A 17,319-nucleotide genomic window follows, 5' to 3' on the forward strand; every position below is an offset into this window, starting at 1 on the left:
TCGCCATGATTGGCATATCTAAAGTGCATGATTGGTTTCTCCATGATTGGCGTATTTGATTTACTAGTAAATCCCTAATAAAGTGCACTATATGTGCCCAGGGCCTGTACATCAGATGCTACTACTGGGGCAGCAGCACTGATTGTTCCATCCACATGAGTAGCCCTATAAACATGCCTCAGACCTGCCACTGTAGTGTCTGTATGTGCAGTTATAAACTGCACCCACTTGCCAGGCCCAAACCTTCCCTTTTACTACATGTAAGTCACCCCTTACGTAGGCCCAAAGCTGCCCCGTGAGCAGGGTGCAGTATATTTAAAAGGTAAGACATGCATGGGTGTAGTTTACATGTCCTGATAGTGAAATATTCCCACATGGTAACATGGGGATAACCCTGAAATATCTTTCAAGTGTAATTTCTCTTTGGGAGCAGACAGAGATATGGAGTGTGGGTTCTCTGGACGTTGGTTTTTTAACTGTAAGTTTGAAGATGCCCCTTTTAGAAAGTGTGCATGTTCTTGCCTAACCATTCTGTGCCACTGTCTGTCTGCTGAATATCCGTCTGGGTCAGGATGAGAATTTGACTGTGTAGGAAAATGCCACTGTTGGTATTGTTACCCCCTAACTTTTTGCCTTTTGTTGATGCTAGTTATGATTGAAAGTGTGCTGGGACCCTGCAAACCAGGCCCCAGCGCCAGTGTTCTTTCCCTAAAACTGTACCTTTGTCTCCACAATTGGCACACTCTTGACACACAGATAAGTCCCTTGTAAATGGTACCGCTGGTACCAAGGGCCCTGTGGCCAGGTAAGTTTTCTACGGGCTGGAGCATGTATTATGACACCCTGGGGACCCTTCACTCAGCACATGCACACTGCCTCACAGCTTGTGTGTGCTGGTGGGGAGAAAATGACTAAGTCAACATGGCACTCCCCTCAGGGTGCCATGCCAACCCACTGCCTGTGGCATAAGTAAGTCACCCTTCTAGCAGGCCTTACAGCCCTAAGGCAGGGTGCACAATACCACAGGTGAGGGAATAGCTGCATGAGCACTATGCCCCTACAGTGTCTAAGCCAATTCTTAGGTATTGTAAGTGCAGGGTAACCATAAAGAGTATATGGTCTAGGAGTTTGTCAAACACAAACTCCACAGTTCCATAATGGATACACTGAATACTGGGAAGTTTGGTATCAAACATCTAAAGTACAATAAACCCACACTGATGCCAGTGTGGGATTTACTGCGAAATGCACAGGGCATCTTAGAGATTCCCCCTGCATGCCAGCCCAACTGCTAGTGCTAGGCTGACCGGTCTCTGTCAGCCTGCCACTTCCAGACTAGTTTCTGGCCACATGGGGTGAGTGCCTTTCTGCACTCTGTGACCAGGAACAAAGCCTGTCCTGGGTGGAGGTGCTTCACACCTCCCCCTGCAGGAACTGTAACACCGGGCGGTGAGCCTCAGAGGCTCAAGCCTGATGTTACAACGCCCCAGGGTACTCCAGCTAGTGGAGATGCCCACCCCCCCGACACAGCCCCCACTTTTTGTTGCAAGTCCGGAGGAGATAATGAGAAAAATAAGGAGGAGTCACCCTCCAGCTAGGACAGCCCATGGGTTGTCAAGAGGTGAGGTGACCCCCTTCCTTACAAAATCCTCCATCTTGCTTTGGAGGATTTCCCCCAATAGGATTAGGGATCCCAAAGGGAGGCAGCACAAGGAGGGTGTAGCCACCCTCAGGAACAGTAGCCATTGGCTACTGCCCTCCAGCCCTAAACACCCCCCCTAAATTTAGTATTTAGGGGCGACCCTGAACCCAGGAAAACAGATTCCTGATGACCTAAAGAAGGACTGCTGACCTGAAAGCCCCGCAGAGAAGACTAAGATGACAACTTATTTGACTCCAGCCCTACCGGCCTGTCTCCAGACTCAAAGAACCTGCAACAGCGACGCATCCAGCAGGACCTGGGACCTCTGCCGACTTAGAGGACTGCCCTGCAACCCAAAGGACCAAGAAACTCCTGTGGACAGCAGCACTGTCTAAACAACAAAGAAGAAACCATCTTTAAAGGGACTCCAGCCTCACTCCTGAAGCGTGAGTCCCCAACACTCTGCACCAGAAGCCCCCGGCTTGTGTCCAGGGAAAACAACACTGCAGTGAGGACCCCCAGGAGACTCCCACGATGGGGCCACCCTGAGGAGACCTCCATGCACCCCCACGGTGAAGCTTGCAGAGAGAATCCAGAGCCCTCCCCTGACCACGACTGCCCGGTAACAAAGAACCCGACGCCTGGATGAAGCATTGCACCCCGCAGCCGCCAGGCCAGAGAGGAATCAACTACCAGTGCAGAAGTGGCCAGCAGGCGGCCCTCATCTTTGCCCAGTCAGTGGTTGGCCCGAGAAGCCCCCCTGTGCCCTGCCTGCATCGCCAGAGTGACCCCCGGGTCCCTCCGTTGATTTCAACGCAAAACCCAACACCTACTTTGCACACTGCACCCAGCTGACCCTGTGCTGCTGAGGGTCTATTTTGTGTGCCTGTTTGGGACCCCTCTGTGCTGTACAAAACCCCCCTGGTTTGCTCCCCGAGGACGCAGGTACTTACTTGCTAGCAGACTGCAACCAGAGCACCCCTAGTCTCCATAGGTGCCTACGTTATTTGCGCCCCTCTTTGACCTCTGCACCTGACCGGCCCTGTATTGCTGGGTGTTTAGAGTTGACTTGAACCCCCCCAACGGTGGACTGCCTATGCCCCGGAGACTGAACTTGTAAGTGTTTTACTTACCTGCTAAACTAACTTGTACTTACCTCCCCCAGGAACTGTTGAATTTTGCAGTGCCCACTTTTAAATTAGCTTATTGCCATTTCTGACAAAACTGTGTACATTACTGCTTTCATTCAAAGTTCCATATTTACCTATGCCAAGTACCTTACAATTTATGTATTTACTTGAATTCTGAATCTTGTGGTTTTAAAATAAATTAAGAAAATAATATTTTTCTATATAAAAACCTATTGGCTTGGAGTTAAGTCTTTGAGTGTGTGTTCCCATTTATTGCCTGTGTGTGTACAACAAATGCTTAACACTACCCTCTGATAAGCCTACTGCTCGACCACACTACCACAAATAGAGCATTACCTATTATTGCCACTATCAACCTCTAAGGGGAACCCTTTGACTCTGTGCACACTATTTCTCACTTTGAGATAGTATATATGGAGCCAACTTCCTACAGGCTGTTTGTGTATTCACTGTAGACTGTTGCCCACAGAGAGCTGAGATGTGCCCTGCATATTCTGACGACCTATCACCAGGCTTATGGGTCTTTCTGAGCTAGAGTGCTAGGAGGAGCTGACACTTGGTAGGAAGGTGGCTTACTTATAGCATGGTTACCCCCATTTTTGGCCTGTTTGTCAGTGTGTTTTTACTGTCTCACAGTTTGTGGCCTATATGTCAGTGTGTTTTACTGTGTTGTCAGTATACTTGACTGTGTCACTGGAGTTCTGCTAACCAGAACTCCAGTGCTTATGCTCTCTCTGTTTACCAAATTTGTCACAATAGTCTAGTGACTCCATATTCCAATTCAGATTGGCATACTGGACCCCCCTTATAAGTCCCTAGTATATGTTACCTAGGTACCCAGGGCATTGGGGTTCCAGGAGATCCTTATGGGCTGCAGCTTTTTTTTGCCACCCATAAGGAGCTTATACAAACACTCCTTCAGGACTGCCACTGCAGCCTGAGCTGAAATACTGCACACACTATTTCACAGCCGTTTTCACTGCACCAAGTAACTTATAAGTCACCTATATGTCTAACCTTAAGTTACTGAAGGCTAGGTGCAAAGTTACTGTGTGTGAGGGCACCCTTGCACTAGCAAAGGCGCCCCCACATTGTCCAGGACCAATTTCCCAGACATCGTGAGTGTGGGGACACCATTATAAGTGTGCACTACATATATGTCAACACATATATGTAGCTTCACAATGGTAACTCCGAATATGGCCATGTGAGGTGTCTAAGATTGAGAAAGTATACCACCAATCCAATTCTGGTATTGGGGGGCCAACTCAATGCACCCTGGGGGCTCCACCATAGACCTGCAGTACTGCCAAACCACCTCTCTGAGGTTTCCACTACAGACCTAGCTGCTGCAACCTCACAGACAGGTTACTGCCCTCATGGGGATTGAGCAGCTCAATCCCAGGAAGGCAGAACAATGCATTTCCTTTAGGAGAGGGGGTGTTACACCCTCTCCCACTGGAAATAGGTGTTACAGGGCATGGGAGGGCTATCCTCCCAAAGCCTCTGGAAATGCTTTGAAGGGCACATACGGTGCCCTCCTTGCATAATCCAGTCTACACCAGTTCATGGACCCCCAGTCCCTGCTCTGGCGTGAAACTAGACAAAGGAAGGGGAGTGACCACTCCCCTGTCCATCACCACCCCAGGGGTGGTGCCCAGAGCTCCTCCAGAGTGTACCTGGTGTTAGACATCTTGGATTCCAAGGTGTGGGGAACCTTTGGGAACATCTGAGTGGACAGTGCCAGCAGGTGATGTCATAGTCCCCCCGATAGGTGCATACCTGGGTAGCTAACCAATCCCCCTCTCAGGGCTATTTAGGGTCTCTCCTCTGGGTGTTTCCTCAGATTCGGTTTGCAAGACTCCACCAGGACTCCTCTGCTTCAGCTTCTGACCGTCAAATAAACTGCAGACTACTCCAGGACCACTGTAATCACAACAAAGTATCCTGGAAGGCTACTGTGACCCTGCAACTTCAGCTCCAGCCAGCAATTGCAACAGTTTTCAGGTTGTGCACGCTCTGAGGACTGCCTGTCTTCATTCTGCACCAGAAGGACCAAAGGAATCGCCAGTGGAGTGACGGAGTCACTTCCCTGCTTCAGCAGGCACCTCTCTGCAATGACAACCGGTACTCTGGGACTCCTCCTCTGTCGACGAGCGTGATCCCTAGAACACAGGTGGTGGACCGAAGTGATCATGACTGTCCAAAGGTCCAGCTGTCCAAATTTGGTGGCGGTAAGGGCTTGCCTCCCTGTGGCCGACAGTACCCCTGTGCACTGCATGCTCTGCAGCTCCTTGGGCTTTTGTGCACTTCTTCCAAAATTCCTTCGTGCACAGGGTAGCCCAGGTCCCCAGCACTCTATCCTGTGACGCTCAGCCCCCTGAGTTGTTGTCTGGCAGCGTGGGATCCTTTTGTGTAGTGCTGTGATGACCGCATTCTGCAACTCCTTTGTCCCTGTGTTCTGGGACTCCTGTGGGTGCTTCCTGGTTTTCTGAGGGCTCTAAGTGCTGAGACCCCCCTCTGCCTCCTCAGTCCAAGTTGAGGCACCCAGGTCTCTCCTGGGTCCAGGTAGTGCCTTTTTCTGTGACATTTGCGTGAGCCAAGGCTTGTTGGCGGAATCCAATGACGAAAACCAGCCTGCATCCAATGACCCGATGTGGGACATCTCCTGCACCAAGCAGGAACCCGCAGCTGTCTTCTTTGGTGCATTTCTGCTCTTTTTCTCTAACCTGAGAATCCACTTATGCAACTTCATCCTGGTTAGCAGGGGCTCCTGTTCTTCTTGGACTCTCCATCGACTTCTGAACTTGGCCCCCTCTCTCCACAGGTCTTCAGGTCCAGGAATTCATCATTGGTGTCTTGCAGTCTTGCTTGGTTTTTGCATAATCCTTTACCACGACTCCTAGTGAGTTTTGAGGAAACTTGCTGTACTTTACCCCTGTTTTCCTGGGCTCTGGGGTGGGGTACTTTACTTACCTTTGGTGTTTCCTTACACTCCCAGCGCCCCTCTACACACTACACTTGCTTAGGGGGTAAACCGACATTCGCATTCCACTATTTTAGTATATGGTTTGTGACGCTCCTAGGCCTATTGCAATCTATTGTGTTTTTTACTATTTGCACTATTTTCTGACTGTGTACTTACCTGATTTTGGTTGCTAATATGTATATTGTGTATAATACTTACCTCCAGAAGGAGTATTGCCTCTAAGATATTTTTTGGCCTTATGTCACTAAAATAAAGTACCTTTATTTTTGGTAACACTGAGTATTGTTTTTCTTGTGTATCAGTACTGTGTAACCATAGTGGTATTGCAAGAGCTTTGCATGTCTCCTAGTTCAGCCTTGGCTGCTCTGCTACAGCTAACTCTAGACCGCCTAAGCTGCTAGACACTGCATGCATTACACTAAGGTGGATCACTTTACCTGGTAGAAGGTGTAAGTACCTCTGGTACCTACTACAAGCCAGGGCAGCTTCTCACACACTTGCACTTAAATAGGACTGTGCCTGTCTCCTCACACAAAGCAGTCTCTAACCCTCTGGAGTGTGTCTGCCTTTCCCTGCCCAGGTCCCAGAGTCTTGTGTGCTACAAAGACTTCTCTTTGAAGTTTGCCTGCTTCAAAGACAGAAAAGGGTATAGATCCTGGACCTGTGATACCACATGGTTATAACACTTCTGGGCTAAGGACAATCTGCCAGGAAGAAGAGCTGGATGCTGTAGGAGGGGACTGCCACTCTGCCTGTTGCTTTGCTGTGCTGGCCTGCTGCTTCTGTCCTGGGAGTGAAAGAACTGGACTTGGCTTTCTACATCCTGCTTTACAAGGTTCTCCAAAGGCTTAAACTAAGCTTTCCTTCTATTAAGAAGTATCAGGGCCATCAAAGACTTCACCTGCTGGTGCCTGGGCTTTCTCGCTGAAGTCCTGACTTGCTAAGTGGTGCCAAGTCCAGTTCCTGCACCCTTGTAAGTGAGCTCTGGAGCAACAAAGAAGAAACTAAGCATATCCGCTCCAGAGGGACTTTGGAACCGGCTCCTCTGTCCGACTTGACACCACTGTCTGCACCACAGCCGTGGTCCCTGCTGTATGCAACAACCATGACCTGCAACACAGGTGCCCCAGCACCTCCAAAGTCACGCCACAGTGTGAGTCTTGATTGCCATGTCACTGAAGTCCATGATACTGGACTCTTCCGCAGCACAGGTGGCCTGTGGTGTGTTCGCAATACTGCAAAGTCGAAGTCTCGCATCTTGACCTGCAGGATTCATTGACCCGGCCTTGTCATAAGTAACCGACGCCTCGCCACCGAGGCCGCATCACCTCCCCTGCAACTGTAAGGGAGTGACACCTCCCCTGCCTAGCAGTAAAGAACCGACACCTCACCTCCCTAGTAGCAGTAAGGAACCAGTGCTGCAGCGGTGTCAGAGGCTCCTCACCTCCCCGACGCAGTGCAAAATCTTTGTTTCTATATCGTTTTCCAAGGTACTGTACCTGGGGTCTGTGGGACTCTGTGACTGGCCCACAATCCCTCGCAAGTGGCATTGGAGTGCTAGGAACGACTCCATCAAATCGCTGTGATAGCCACAGTTAGGGCTATTGTGTTTTTAAGTGCTTTAGTGAGATTTCATATTTGAAAATTCATATCTTTACTTGTGTATGTTGGATTTTTGTCATTTTGGTCTTGTGTTACTCAAATAAATATTGGCTATTTTTCTAAACTGGTGTGGAGTACATTTGTGTTGTTTTCGCTGTGTTACTGTGTGTGTGTGTGTACAAATACTTTACACATTGCTTCTGAGATGAGCCTCACTGCTCATGCCAAGCTACCAAGGGGGTGAGCAGGGGTTATCTTAGCTTTGTGACTCCCTTACCCTAACTAGGGTGAGGGTCCATACTTGGACAGGGTGTAAACCACTGCCAAGTAGAGACCCTCTTTCTAACACTGGTGATCAGCAGTAAGGATAGGACTTTTATTTGTACTTTACGTATAGTGATTGGCGTACACTACTTCCATTTCACAGACTATTACAGAATGGAAATTATCTTGTGGCACCTAAACAGCTATACTATGAAGGAGCTGGGAGTTTACTGCAAGGAGAAGGGGGCTGGAGGTGAAGAGGACATCCACAAGACAGGATCTTGTCGCAGCCCTATATTGTTATGAGTTAGCAACACTATCAGATGACTCTAGGGAGGACTCTGAGGGGGAAGACCCCTCTGGAAGTGTAAAGGATGCAAAGCCTTGATAACTCCTGGAGGATCACAAACCAGAATTCCAAGAGGCCAATAGCCCTGAGGAAATAGCAGAGGAGGGGAAATTATTTTGCAGAGGCTCCAGAGGAGAGGGGGGAAACCACAGAGAGGGAGTCCCCTGCTGCATTTACTACTGGGAGCAGTGTCTTCTCCCATACCCTGCCCCCTGAGGAGTTTAAGGACAGACAAGCTAAAGGGACCTGTAGAGGCAGCTGGCTCAAAGAGATGTAGAGGTGAGAGGAACTGAAGCAGACACAGCCCAGCAGAGAAGAGGAGGGCTGAGGCGAAGAGAGCCATAGCCCAGGAAAAATACATTATTTTAGCTCATGAGCTGAAGTTAAGAGAGCTGAACTTGAAAGTCAGGAGGGCTGAGTTCAGCTCAGATGGTGGCATCAAATGTACCATGTACAGTACTGAAGAAAAGGTACACATACCCAGAGACTTGGTTTCTAAGAAGGGAGGTGACATACACCAGTGGGCTAGTGCATATGAGGGAGCTCCAGAGATGCACAGGGTCCCTGAGGAGGATTGGGGAACTGGCATGGGGAATCCTATTCCTAGTGGTGGGAGGGACACTGTACTGTTTCTAGAAGAGAGTGGCAGGGAGAGGTGAAACCCCACGGAGTAAGCCCTGGTTAGGGACTATGGAGTCTACCCCAAGAGGGGTAGGTTGAGTTTGAAGGGGACTCCGATATTGTCTCACCAGGTGGGGGATGATGTGGGGTACTTTTTAGGGCCACTGGATGGTGAAGGGTAGTATGGTTAACACATGTGAGGGCCTGTACAGTTTCACTGCTGGAGAGTATACGTTAATTCACAGTTTTCCAGAGCTAAACCAACACCCACCTGGTGGAGTGAGTTCTCTGACCCCAGGGAGCTTGAACTGGAGGCAGACCTCTGGGTGAGTACCAGAGTGTCTGGGATGCCATTAGGGTGTGATCCCAAGGAGCATGGCTCAGGTCCCCCCTTCCTCCATCTCCCCCCCCCCTTGCCAGAGTGGGAGGGAGGTTTGCAGTGACCCAGACAGGTCCCAGTATAGGGGGAAAAGTGCATCACCTCCTTTCCAGGAATAAGAGTGGGAGGGGAGAGGCCCAGGGTGCCCTGTCTTCAGCCCCAGTGCTTGGATTGCTTTCAGAGGGAACACAGGCAAGGGGATATGGTCTGTACCAGGAGACTATCCACTGTTGGGAGTCCCATAGTGTCAGGAGATCTTAGGGATGCGGGGTGCTGTTACAAGCGTCCCACAAGTTCTGGTGTCTGGCAGCACCACTCCGGGGAAGAGTGTGCAGAAGCCCAGATAGGGTGATAGGGGGAGACAGTCCCCCATGGGAGGACCAATGGGTCAGGAGTTGCCCGCTCTGAGGTCAGAGCACCCCAGGAATGACCCTGGTGACACCACTTTTGGCTTGGGAGGGCTTTTCTCCTCTGCCAGATAGACAGGGTTTGGGAGACCTGTGCCAGGCAGACTCTCGCAACACATACGGAATGTGTTTTCCTTTTGGAGTGGTTGTACTCCCCTGGAAGTCCTGACTTGTCAGGCACATGCTCAGACTAAGGGTACAGACCCTGGGTTTTGAGGACCAGTTGCAGGACAGCACTCCTGAACTGGTGGGACAATTGTGCAGGACAGCTGCCACAAGCGCCTTGACAGTTCTGGACTCTGGGGGTACCACTCCCAAAAGGAGGGTACAGAGCCCTGAGAATGGGGAGCAAGAAGGCCTAAGGGTACAGACCCTGGGCTGGAGGACAAGTCTCAGGATATCGCCTTTGAACTGGTGGGAGGGAGAGTGGACAAAGGGTGCCAGTCACCTGGGGCTACCACCCCCCACTCTGAGAAACTACATAGGTTAGAGAGCCCTGGAAGGGCTGAGACTTGACTCTAATCACTGACAGCTGTCAGTGGCCACTGTGGGTTGCTGTCCTTGTGGACAGAGTTGGGGACAAGAGTCACACCCCGAGGGTGGAATGGGTCACACCACTTTGTTGGCCTTGATGGTACTGCCTGCCTACTGGAACACATCTGTGACCAAAGTAAGGTTAGGTGCTGCACAGATGGGGTCTGCAAGTAGGGGGAAGGATACCCCATGGGTTAGCTTAGTGGGCCCTGAGATTATGCGCAAAGAAATCCCTGCTGTTGCGAGGCAGGGACCTTGTTCTATTGCCCTGAGCAGTGAAGTCCATCAAGGGGTTGATTGGTGTACCGTGGCTTTAGGCTGGAAGAGAGTTGTTTTGGATTGTCCCTTTTTGCAGGGATACCCCCAAACTTCTTGCCTTCCTTCTTCTATTTTTTTCTTACTCATTTTGGTTGGCTGTAGGACTAGGGGCACTTTTCCACTGCTAACTAGTGATAAAGTGCATATGCTTTCTGTCTAAAATTTATTGGTGATTGGTTTCTCCATGATTGGCATATTTGATTTACGAGTAAGTCCCTAGTAAAGTGCACTATGAGTGCCCAGGTCCTGTAAATCAAATGCTACTAGTGAGCCTGCAGCACTAATTGTGCCACCCATATGCGTAGCCCTGTATACATGTCTTAGACCTGCCACTGCAGTGTGTGTATGTGCAATTTTAAACTGCCAATTTGACCTGGCGACTGCACCCACTTGCCAGGCCCAAACCTTCCCTTTTACTACATGTATGTCACCCCTAAAGTAGGCTTTGCACACAAGGAGAGTAGAGAGGTACACCCCACCACACGTCGTCCCAAGGATAAATCTATGTGCACAATATGTTGGGAGGGGGGTGAAAGAACTAGGAAAATTATCCCGGTAGAATGTCTTGTGCTGTTAACGGTTGAAGACAAGATTACTTCACAAATACTCCTATTGGAAAAAAAAGCTCCTTGATTTTATGTGGAATCTCTCTTTGTATAGGAATAACTAGGGAAAGTTTCCTTTATGGAAGGAGTGGTCTCAACACTTGGTAGTGTATGCTTCATCATAGACCACCCCTACCTACCCTTGTAGAATAATATTACAAGGGCGGACTAAACTATCTGGTTCGGACCTAGCAGAGAGAGTTCTTATATAAAGTAAACTGGACAATAACGGGATCCAGATGCTTAAAATACCTAGTAGAGTACCGGTATTTCACCTTTAATATGGTATCCATTGGTATGATTAAAAAATCAAGAAGAAAAGAGATGAGCTTGGGTACAATGGCCCTGCTCATCTATGGATAAGCCAACATGTTTCTGCCCACCTTCCAAGCCTCTACTGGTCTGGGGCATTCATCACGGCTATGGATCCCTATCAAACCACACACTGGATAAAGTTAGTAGTAAGATCTAAGTCTGTGGATAGAGATAGTGATATTGCACAGGCCCTACCTAAAAGTATGTCACTTATTTAGGAACCATATTTTCAAGAACTAGGGCATCATGCCTGGGAGCAGGGCAATGTCCCTTTAGTCATACGTTCGTCAAAAGGTGCATTGTGGGATACCACCTTTGTATATTACCCCCTCTCATCCACTTTGAATAATGGCTGTTTTGCTAAACTGGTGTGGAGTACTTTTGTGTTGTTTTCAATGTGTTTGTGTGAGGGGGGAGGAGGAGTGGGTACAAATACTTTACACATTGCCTCTGAGATAAGCCTGACTGCTCATGCCAAGCTACCAAGGGGTCATCTTAGCTGTGTGACTCTCCCACCCTGAATAGAGCGAGGGTCCATACTTGGACAGGGTGCAAACACGTGTGTGTGTGTATATTGTGTGAATATTGTGTCTCGGTCACCGGTAGGTAGTTATAGCTAAGACCTAGTTTCCATAAAGTGTTTTTTGACTTGCTTATATCTTTGGCACCGTTTTACGAATCTTCACAAATTTTCCAAAATAGATGCCTTCTGGGGTCTTGTGCATGGAAAGTTTTGGGACGATCCGTCAAGCAGGGGCAGAGAAAAAGGTGGGTTAAAAATTTACTTTTTCCATGTTAATTCCCATAGACTCTTTAGACACACCTGCAGCCCGAACTGCTGGACGGAAATACACCAAATCTGGCAAAAAGGTAGCTTTTGGTCCGCAGATCACTTTTTTTTATTTAGTGCAAATCCATTCAGTAGTTTTCGAGCTATTAAGGGGAAAAGACATTTGTGTATCTAGAGAATAGATCCAGGGAGCTCTCCTGCTGCGACCTAATTGGCTGCCAACACTTCAAACAAGTGTTGGCAGCCATTTTAGGATTCAGCTTTAGCTGAGTCCCAAAAAAAAAGTTAATAAAAGAAAAAGGGGCAGGGTATGTATGCTCTAACCCCAAGCATTGGTCTGCTAAGGCTAAAAAGCATTTTTTTTTATTCACTGCAAAAACTGCAGCAATCGTAATTTTTGGTTTTAAACAAAAAAAAAAAGCACTTATACTTTTATTGGCCCCCAGGTGGGCCAGGTCTCGGGGGCATTTTGAGTATAAAGTTATAGATGGAGGGGTGCAAGTGCCGCCCTCGTAGGGCTTATTGAAGCCCCGGGAACCACCACCTCCCTGGGGTGAAATTTTGTTATATACAGGAAGGCTGTGCGGATCCCCCCTGGCCCTGGGGACCTCAACTTCTGCGGGGCAACAACATAACAAATAGGGGCGGCCACATGTACCCCTTGGGCCCCAGGGACCACCACCTCCCTGGCGCTAAAACAAATTTTACAGGGGGCCACGCAGGCCCACCGCCTCCCTCAGGCCACAATAGCAAAATAAAACGGGGGGGATCTGCGCAGACCCCCCGGGGGCCACAGCCTCCCTGTGGCTGCAATTAAAATTTGCTATTAAAACATGCTGTTATTGTTAATTATTTTAAGTAACTACAACAAATGCCCTAAGGTAACTAACTTGCGCCCTCGCCATGCACTGTTAATTACCCAACATATTGCAGCACTCACTACCTCTTTGATAACATCATGGATATTATCAGTGTAATATTTGCAGTATAATTTTTGAGGAACAACCTGTGCATGGTTGGCCATGTGGGAGTTATAGTTATCTTAGGGCACGAGTTGTAGTTACCTGAAATAAATCCAACAGTAACAGCTGAATTTCTATGGTTTTATACTTCTAAAATCTGAGCCTAACCTCTGCAGCTGCTTCCCCGTGCACCTAGTCAAATTATTTAGAGCTTCTTACTCCATTGCCACTGATGTCTGAGGTAAAATTAACAATGAAAATTAGCATTTCGAAAGACTGAGTTTCAGATTTTGAAACTATGACAAGAACTAAGGAGAACGAGGGAGGAAACAGAAAGGGAGGAAAGGTGAGGAGTGGCATATATAGGGGGGGGGAAGGAAGGGAAAGGGGTGGGTACAATACAATAATAGAGGTTCCTACTAGGGACCAACCATCAATAGTAAAAAGATAAAGGAATACTGCATTGTGAGGATGACAATCACAAGAGAAAGATACAATAAGTTATAAAAAGTTATAAAAACGGATAATAATTATAAAGGAAAAGGGGAAGTGGAGAAGAGGAATCCTATCTGTGCTGCCTGTTTACTATTGATGGTTGGCTGTGACAATTTAACTACGTTGATATGGGTCTCTCTACACCTGGCTTGGTTTGTATTCCGATTAAACATAAACCTATAAATGAATAGTACATTGATTATACAACATGACACTGTCACAGAAGTTAAAAGAAGGTTTTCACATACATATTTTTTCCTTTCAGTTTTATTCACTTAAGTGCATACTTAGAAGTGTTATTAAAAACGGAAACGGTAGTGGGCCACATATTTACAACATAAAAAGGCGTAGTTATAATCAGCATGGTGGATTAGTGGTGTAGGGCCACTATGCCCAAATCAGCCTGCCAGACAAAACTAAAAGATGAATTTACTCAACACATGTGAGCTACCTGTAAAATACACAACAAACTTAAGCAGTTTACAAATTAAAAAAGTGTTTTGTTGTATTGCACAGTTGCTGTTGATGTTCAAAACGCCCGAGAAATTCAGTGTTGCCTCCACGTGGATTCTGGAAGCCAAGCAGCAGTCTGCACCAATGAGTTTATTGCTAGAGTTCTGCAATGGTAAGTGTATCTGGGTTCTGTTGCATTGCGTAATTCATTGTGTTTCTAAGCCAGTCTTAAGGCCGAGCTTAGCAAATGGTACTCACAGTTTTAGATAGGAAATGGCAATCGGGCCGTGACTCAGCATATTCTACATGTGCGTAAACTTGTATCTCCCAGTTCTGTCAATACCCTTCACGGTTTATTGTAGGATTATGGCTGGTTGTACTGTGTCCCCTAGGACAGCTGCGAGGCGCTCTGCTGCATTTTTTAAGAGTGGCTCACACTCAGTATTGTGACCGAGTACAAGATATTCAGTTTCACTTGAACATTTTGAAGTAGTGCTGGAAGGATATAAAATAGCATTACCATGCCATAGTTCTATTCCCGTTATAGGTATCCTGAATGGTAGCTCTAAAGACGAAAGCATCAAGCCTATCATAAGAACTCTGCGCTGCAGCCTGCATGAAACAATTATTACACCTCTCTCCTCAGACCTTACAGACGTGAATACCATAAAAGTCCTATACGGTTCTAACATGGAAGTTCTGAGGCAAGCTACTACCAACACTCTTGCTTCAGTCCCCAATGACTGATTCAAAGATTCAGACCCAGTACCGCTCACTGATCTCTAACCTGCCTTTTCCCATAAAAAGGTTTGAAAAAAGCCACATATCACATGCTCGGAGGTGGAGCATAGCCAAGATCAAGATGGCCACTTTCCCCCTTGAGCTCTGTCACTAGCCTGGGTAAAGCTGTGGCGCTATGAGGGTGATCCTACCTTAGCATCTAGCACATGGAATTCAAAGAAGAATACACTGTCATCATGGAGTGAGTTTGGCAACGGACTGCTGATCTGACCTATCAGAGGTCAAACATCCTCCCACCACTCTCTGCCTGCACAGGGCCAAAGCCTCTCTGAGACTGACTCGTGACTGTCCCTTATTATTGTTTGAACCTGCTTGCTGAGTAAATGACATGGCTCAGCATCCTGGAACTGGTACCTTCTTTGTAAATGCCATGACTGTATTTTGTTCACGGTTTGCGTTGATATACTTCAGGTTATTTATTGCATTTATTATTGAGAAAAATCTTCAAAAGGAATTGGTTTTAATCTACAAAACTGCATAGAAAAAAACACTTTCTGTCTACTCGATCACTAGGTTTGAGACCCTTAGGGGCCACTGAAAATTACATTGGCCAGTATCCGTGAGGAAATCCTCCCCGCTAACATGAGATGGGTTATACTTAATAGGGTGGACGCCAAGGATAATGCTACCTGTCTCAACAGAAGGTGGTGGGACTGTGGAGGTCGGGAAAGACTTGCTACCACCATGAGTCTGGTCCCGTTTTTTATTCATTTTTTTCTCTTCACTTTAAATAGTCCTGTCACAGGTGGTCGACCTTCAGGCCTTCCCAATGAGACGTGTTCCATTCAATGCCCATGCACTGGAAGCTTGATTGTGGTATTTCCTCAGACTGTGGCCGTCTCCGAAGTCCAGACATGCTCCCCTCCAACCAGTGACAGATGTTATGGGTCCCAGTAACTCACTTTTCAGTGATTTAATGTGTTGCATACAAGCCCGGCAAGCAACATGGCTGGCCTCCTCCGACCAGCATTGCATGCAGCCCCTACTGGAGGTAATGGGAGTGTCCAACTCAGTTCCTGGTATTTGAGAGGCGGCAGTGCTAGTTGTAAGGTGCTCTCGCTGCTGGGCTGGATGAAGAGTGTAAACAGCAGCAGTGTTTTAGTGGCCGTCTGACAAATGTCAAGTGTCAGAATGGAGCACAAGGTTGCTTCCAAAATATTGACTAAGGGCGCAGTTCAGCAAACTGAGTGGTGCAGTGGGGGGAAACTGTAGGGACTGTGGTAGGGAGAGTTACCGGAGTGGGAGTTTTATGTGGTTGATCCAAGAATGTGGGCGAGGTCCCTACAGCTGTAGAGGTTCGGTTGTTTGCATCAGGGACGCTTTTTCCCTTAAATACCTTATTTCATTTGGGGTTTTCCATTCATAGTTCATATTACAGTAACAAAACCTATTAAACTAACAACTGAAAGCCCAGGACTAGAACAAAATCTTCCCGATGGCATGGAGTCTTTTGTAACATTGGGCAGAGTAGCAGGGCCCTAGATACAGAACAATTGTGAGATGGTACCAAGGCCATGTGGGAGTAGCATTCCAGCGAACCCATCAAAGGCTGTCCTTCGGCCGGATTCATGGCAGTTCGCTTCCATTCATCAGTCAAACTCTTAATATCTAATTAGTCATCGAAATATTCATCAGACTCAATTCTTCCACTGCTCTCCAGATGAAAATGAAGGTTGCAGATTCCGCTCCTCGTTAAGTGGTGGAAAAGGGTAAAGTTCCTGGTTAGCGAAACAATGCCATATTGACTAAAGAAAACGTTTTGCCAGACTATGAAGAGAAACTTTCACTTCTAAAATAATGACTCAGAGCATTTTAGGAAGTTTAGATTTAGGCTGTTAATGCTCCTGCAACCTACCTTGAAACAACGTTACCACTTGACCATATGTTTCACAGGGTGATTTAGTAAATGGTTGTGAACATTGTTTCAGCATGTTGTTCTTTCTTTTCAGCTGCTTGTCGTTGCCTGTAACAATGAGAGCCGTTTTCAAAAAGGCTCCGAAAATTGAAGAGATTTGTGAAACGGAAAGGTCTACAGTAAACTTTGAACAGCTGCAAACTTTAAAAAACAACTTTGAAAAGTCACAGATTTTTACAGTGAAAGAGGACTTTGAACAGGTACACACTTTAAAAATGCACGAGCACATGGTACAGTCTCCAAAATTAAAAACGGAAGTAATCCCTCCAGCAGCCCCCATGGATGATGATGAACATGCATCACAACCATGCGATTCCAGTATGGCAACTTCAGAAGCAAATGGCCACCAGACTGATGCCTGCAGTGATGCTCGCATTTTTCATGTGCTAGATTCAAGCTCTGAAGACGCACAGCCTAATGGTCATTATGATCAGAACAACAGTACAACTGATAACGTCCTTGAACCGGTACTGAATACTGCAAGTGAACCAAACACATGCTAGACACCATCTCACTGTCCTTTGCGTGTATATATGTTGTTTGATTCGAACAGTGAATATAAGTTTCAAAAAGCATGTCTTGTGTCTTCATTTACACATAATTCCCTATTTAAATAATTTACGGATTAGGTACATGGTTATCAAGAGAGGACTTCTTAGGAGCACAGCCTACTACCCAGAGGATATCTTGGTTGTAGTTGGGTATTTATTGGTTTAAGATAGGTATG

General features: G+C 47.2%; 1 protein-coding gene across 1 annotated transcript in view; it reads left to right on the plus strand.

The window, feature by feature from the left end:
• Positions 1–17,106, plus strand: part of LOC138259058 (mediator of RNA polymerase II transcription subunit 1-like) — a 582,859-nt gene extending 565,753 nt beyond the window's left edge. The window contains exons 16-17 of the mRNA XM_069206503.1: positions 13,940–14,048; positions 16,627–17,106. Of these exons, the coding sequence (XP_069062604.1) occupies positions 13,940–14,048; positions 16,627–17,095 (578 nt within the window). The 3' untranslated portion in view covers positions 17,096–17,106. The remainder of the gene's footprint in view (positions 1–13,939; positions 14,049–16,626) is intronic.
• The last annotated feature ends 213 nt before the right edge of the window (positions 17,107–17,319 follow it).

The sequence above is a fragment of the Pleurodeles waltl genome, chromosome 2_1 (genome assembly GCF_031143425.1).
Source record: "Pleurodeles waltl isolate 20211129_DDA chromosome 2_1, aPleWal1.hap1.20221129, whole genome shotgun sequence".
Classification (NCBI taxonomy): domain Eukaryota; kingdom Metazoa; phylum Chordata; class Amphibia; order Caudata; family Salamandridae; genus Pleurodeles; species Pleurodeles waltl.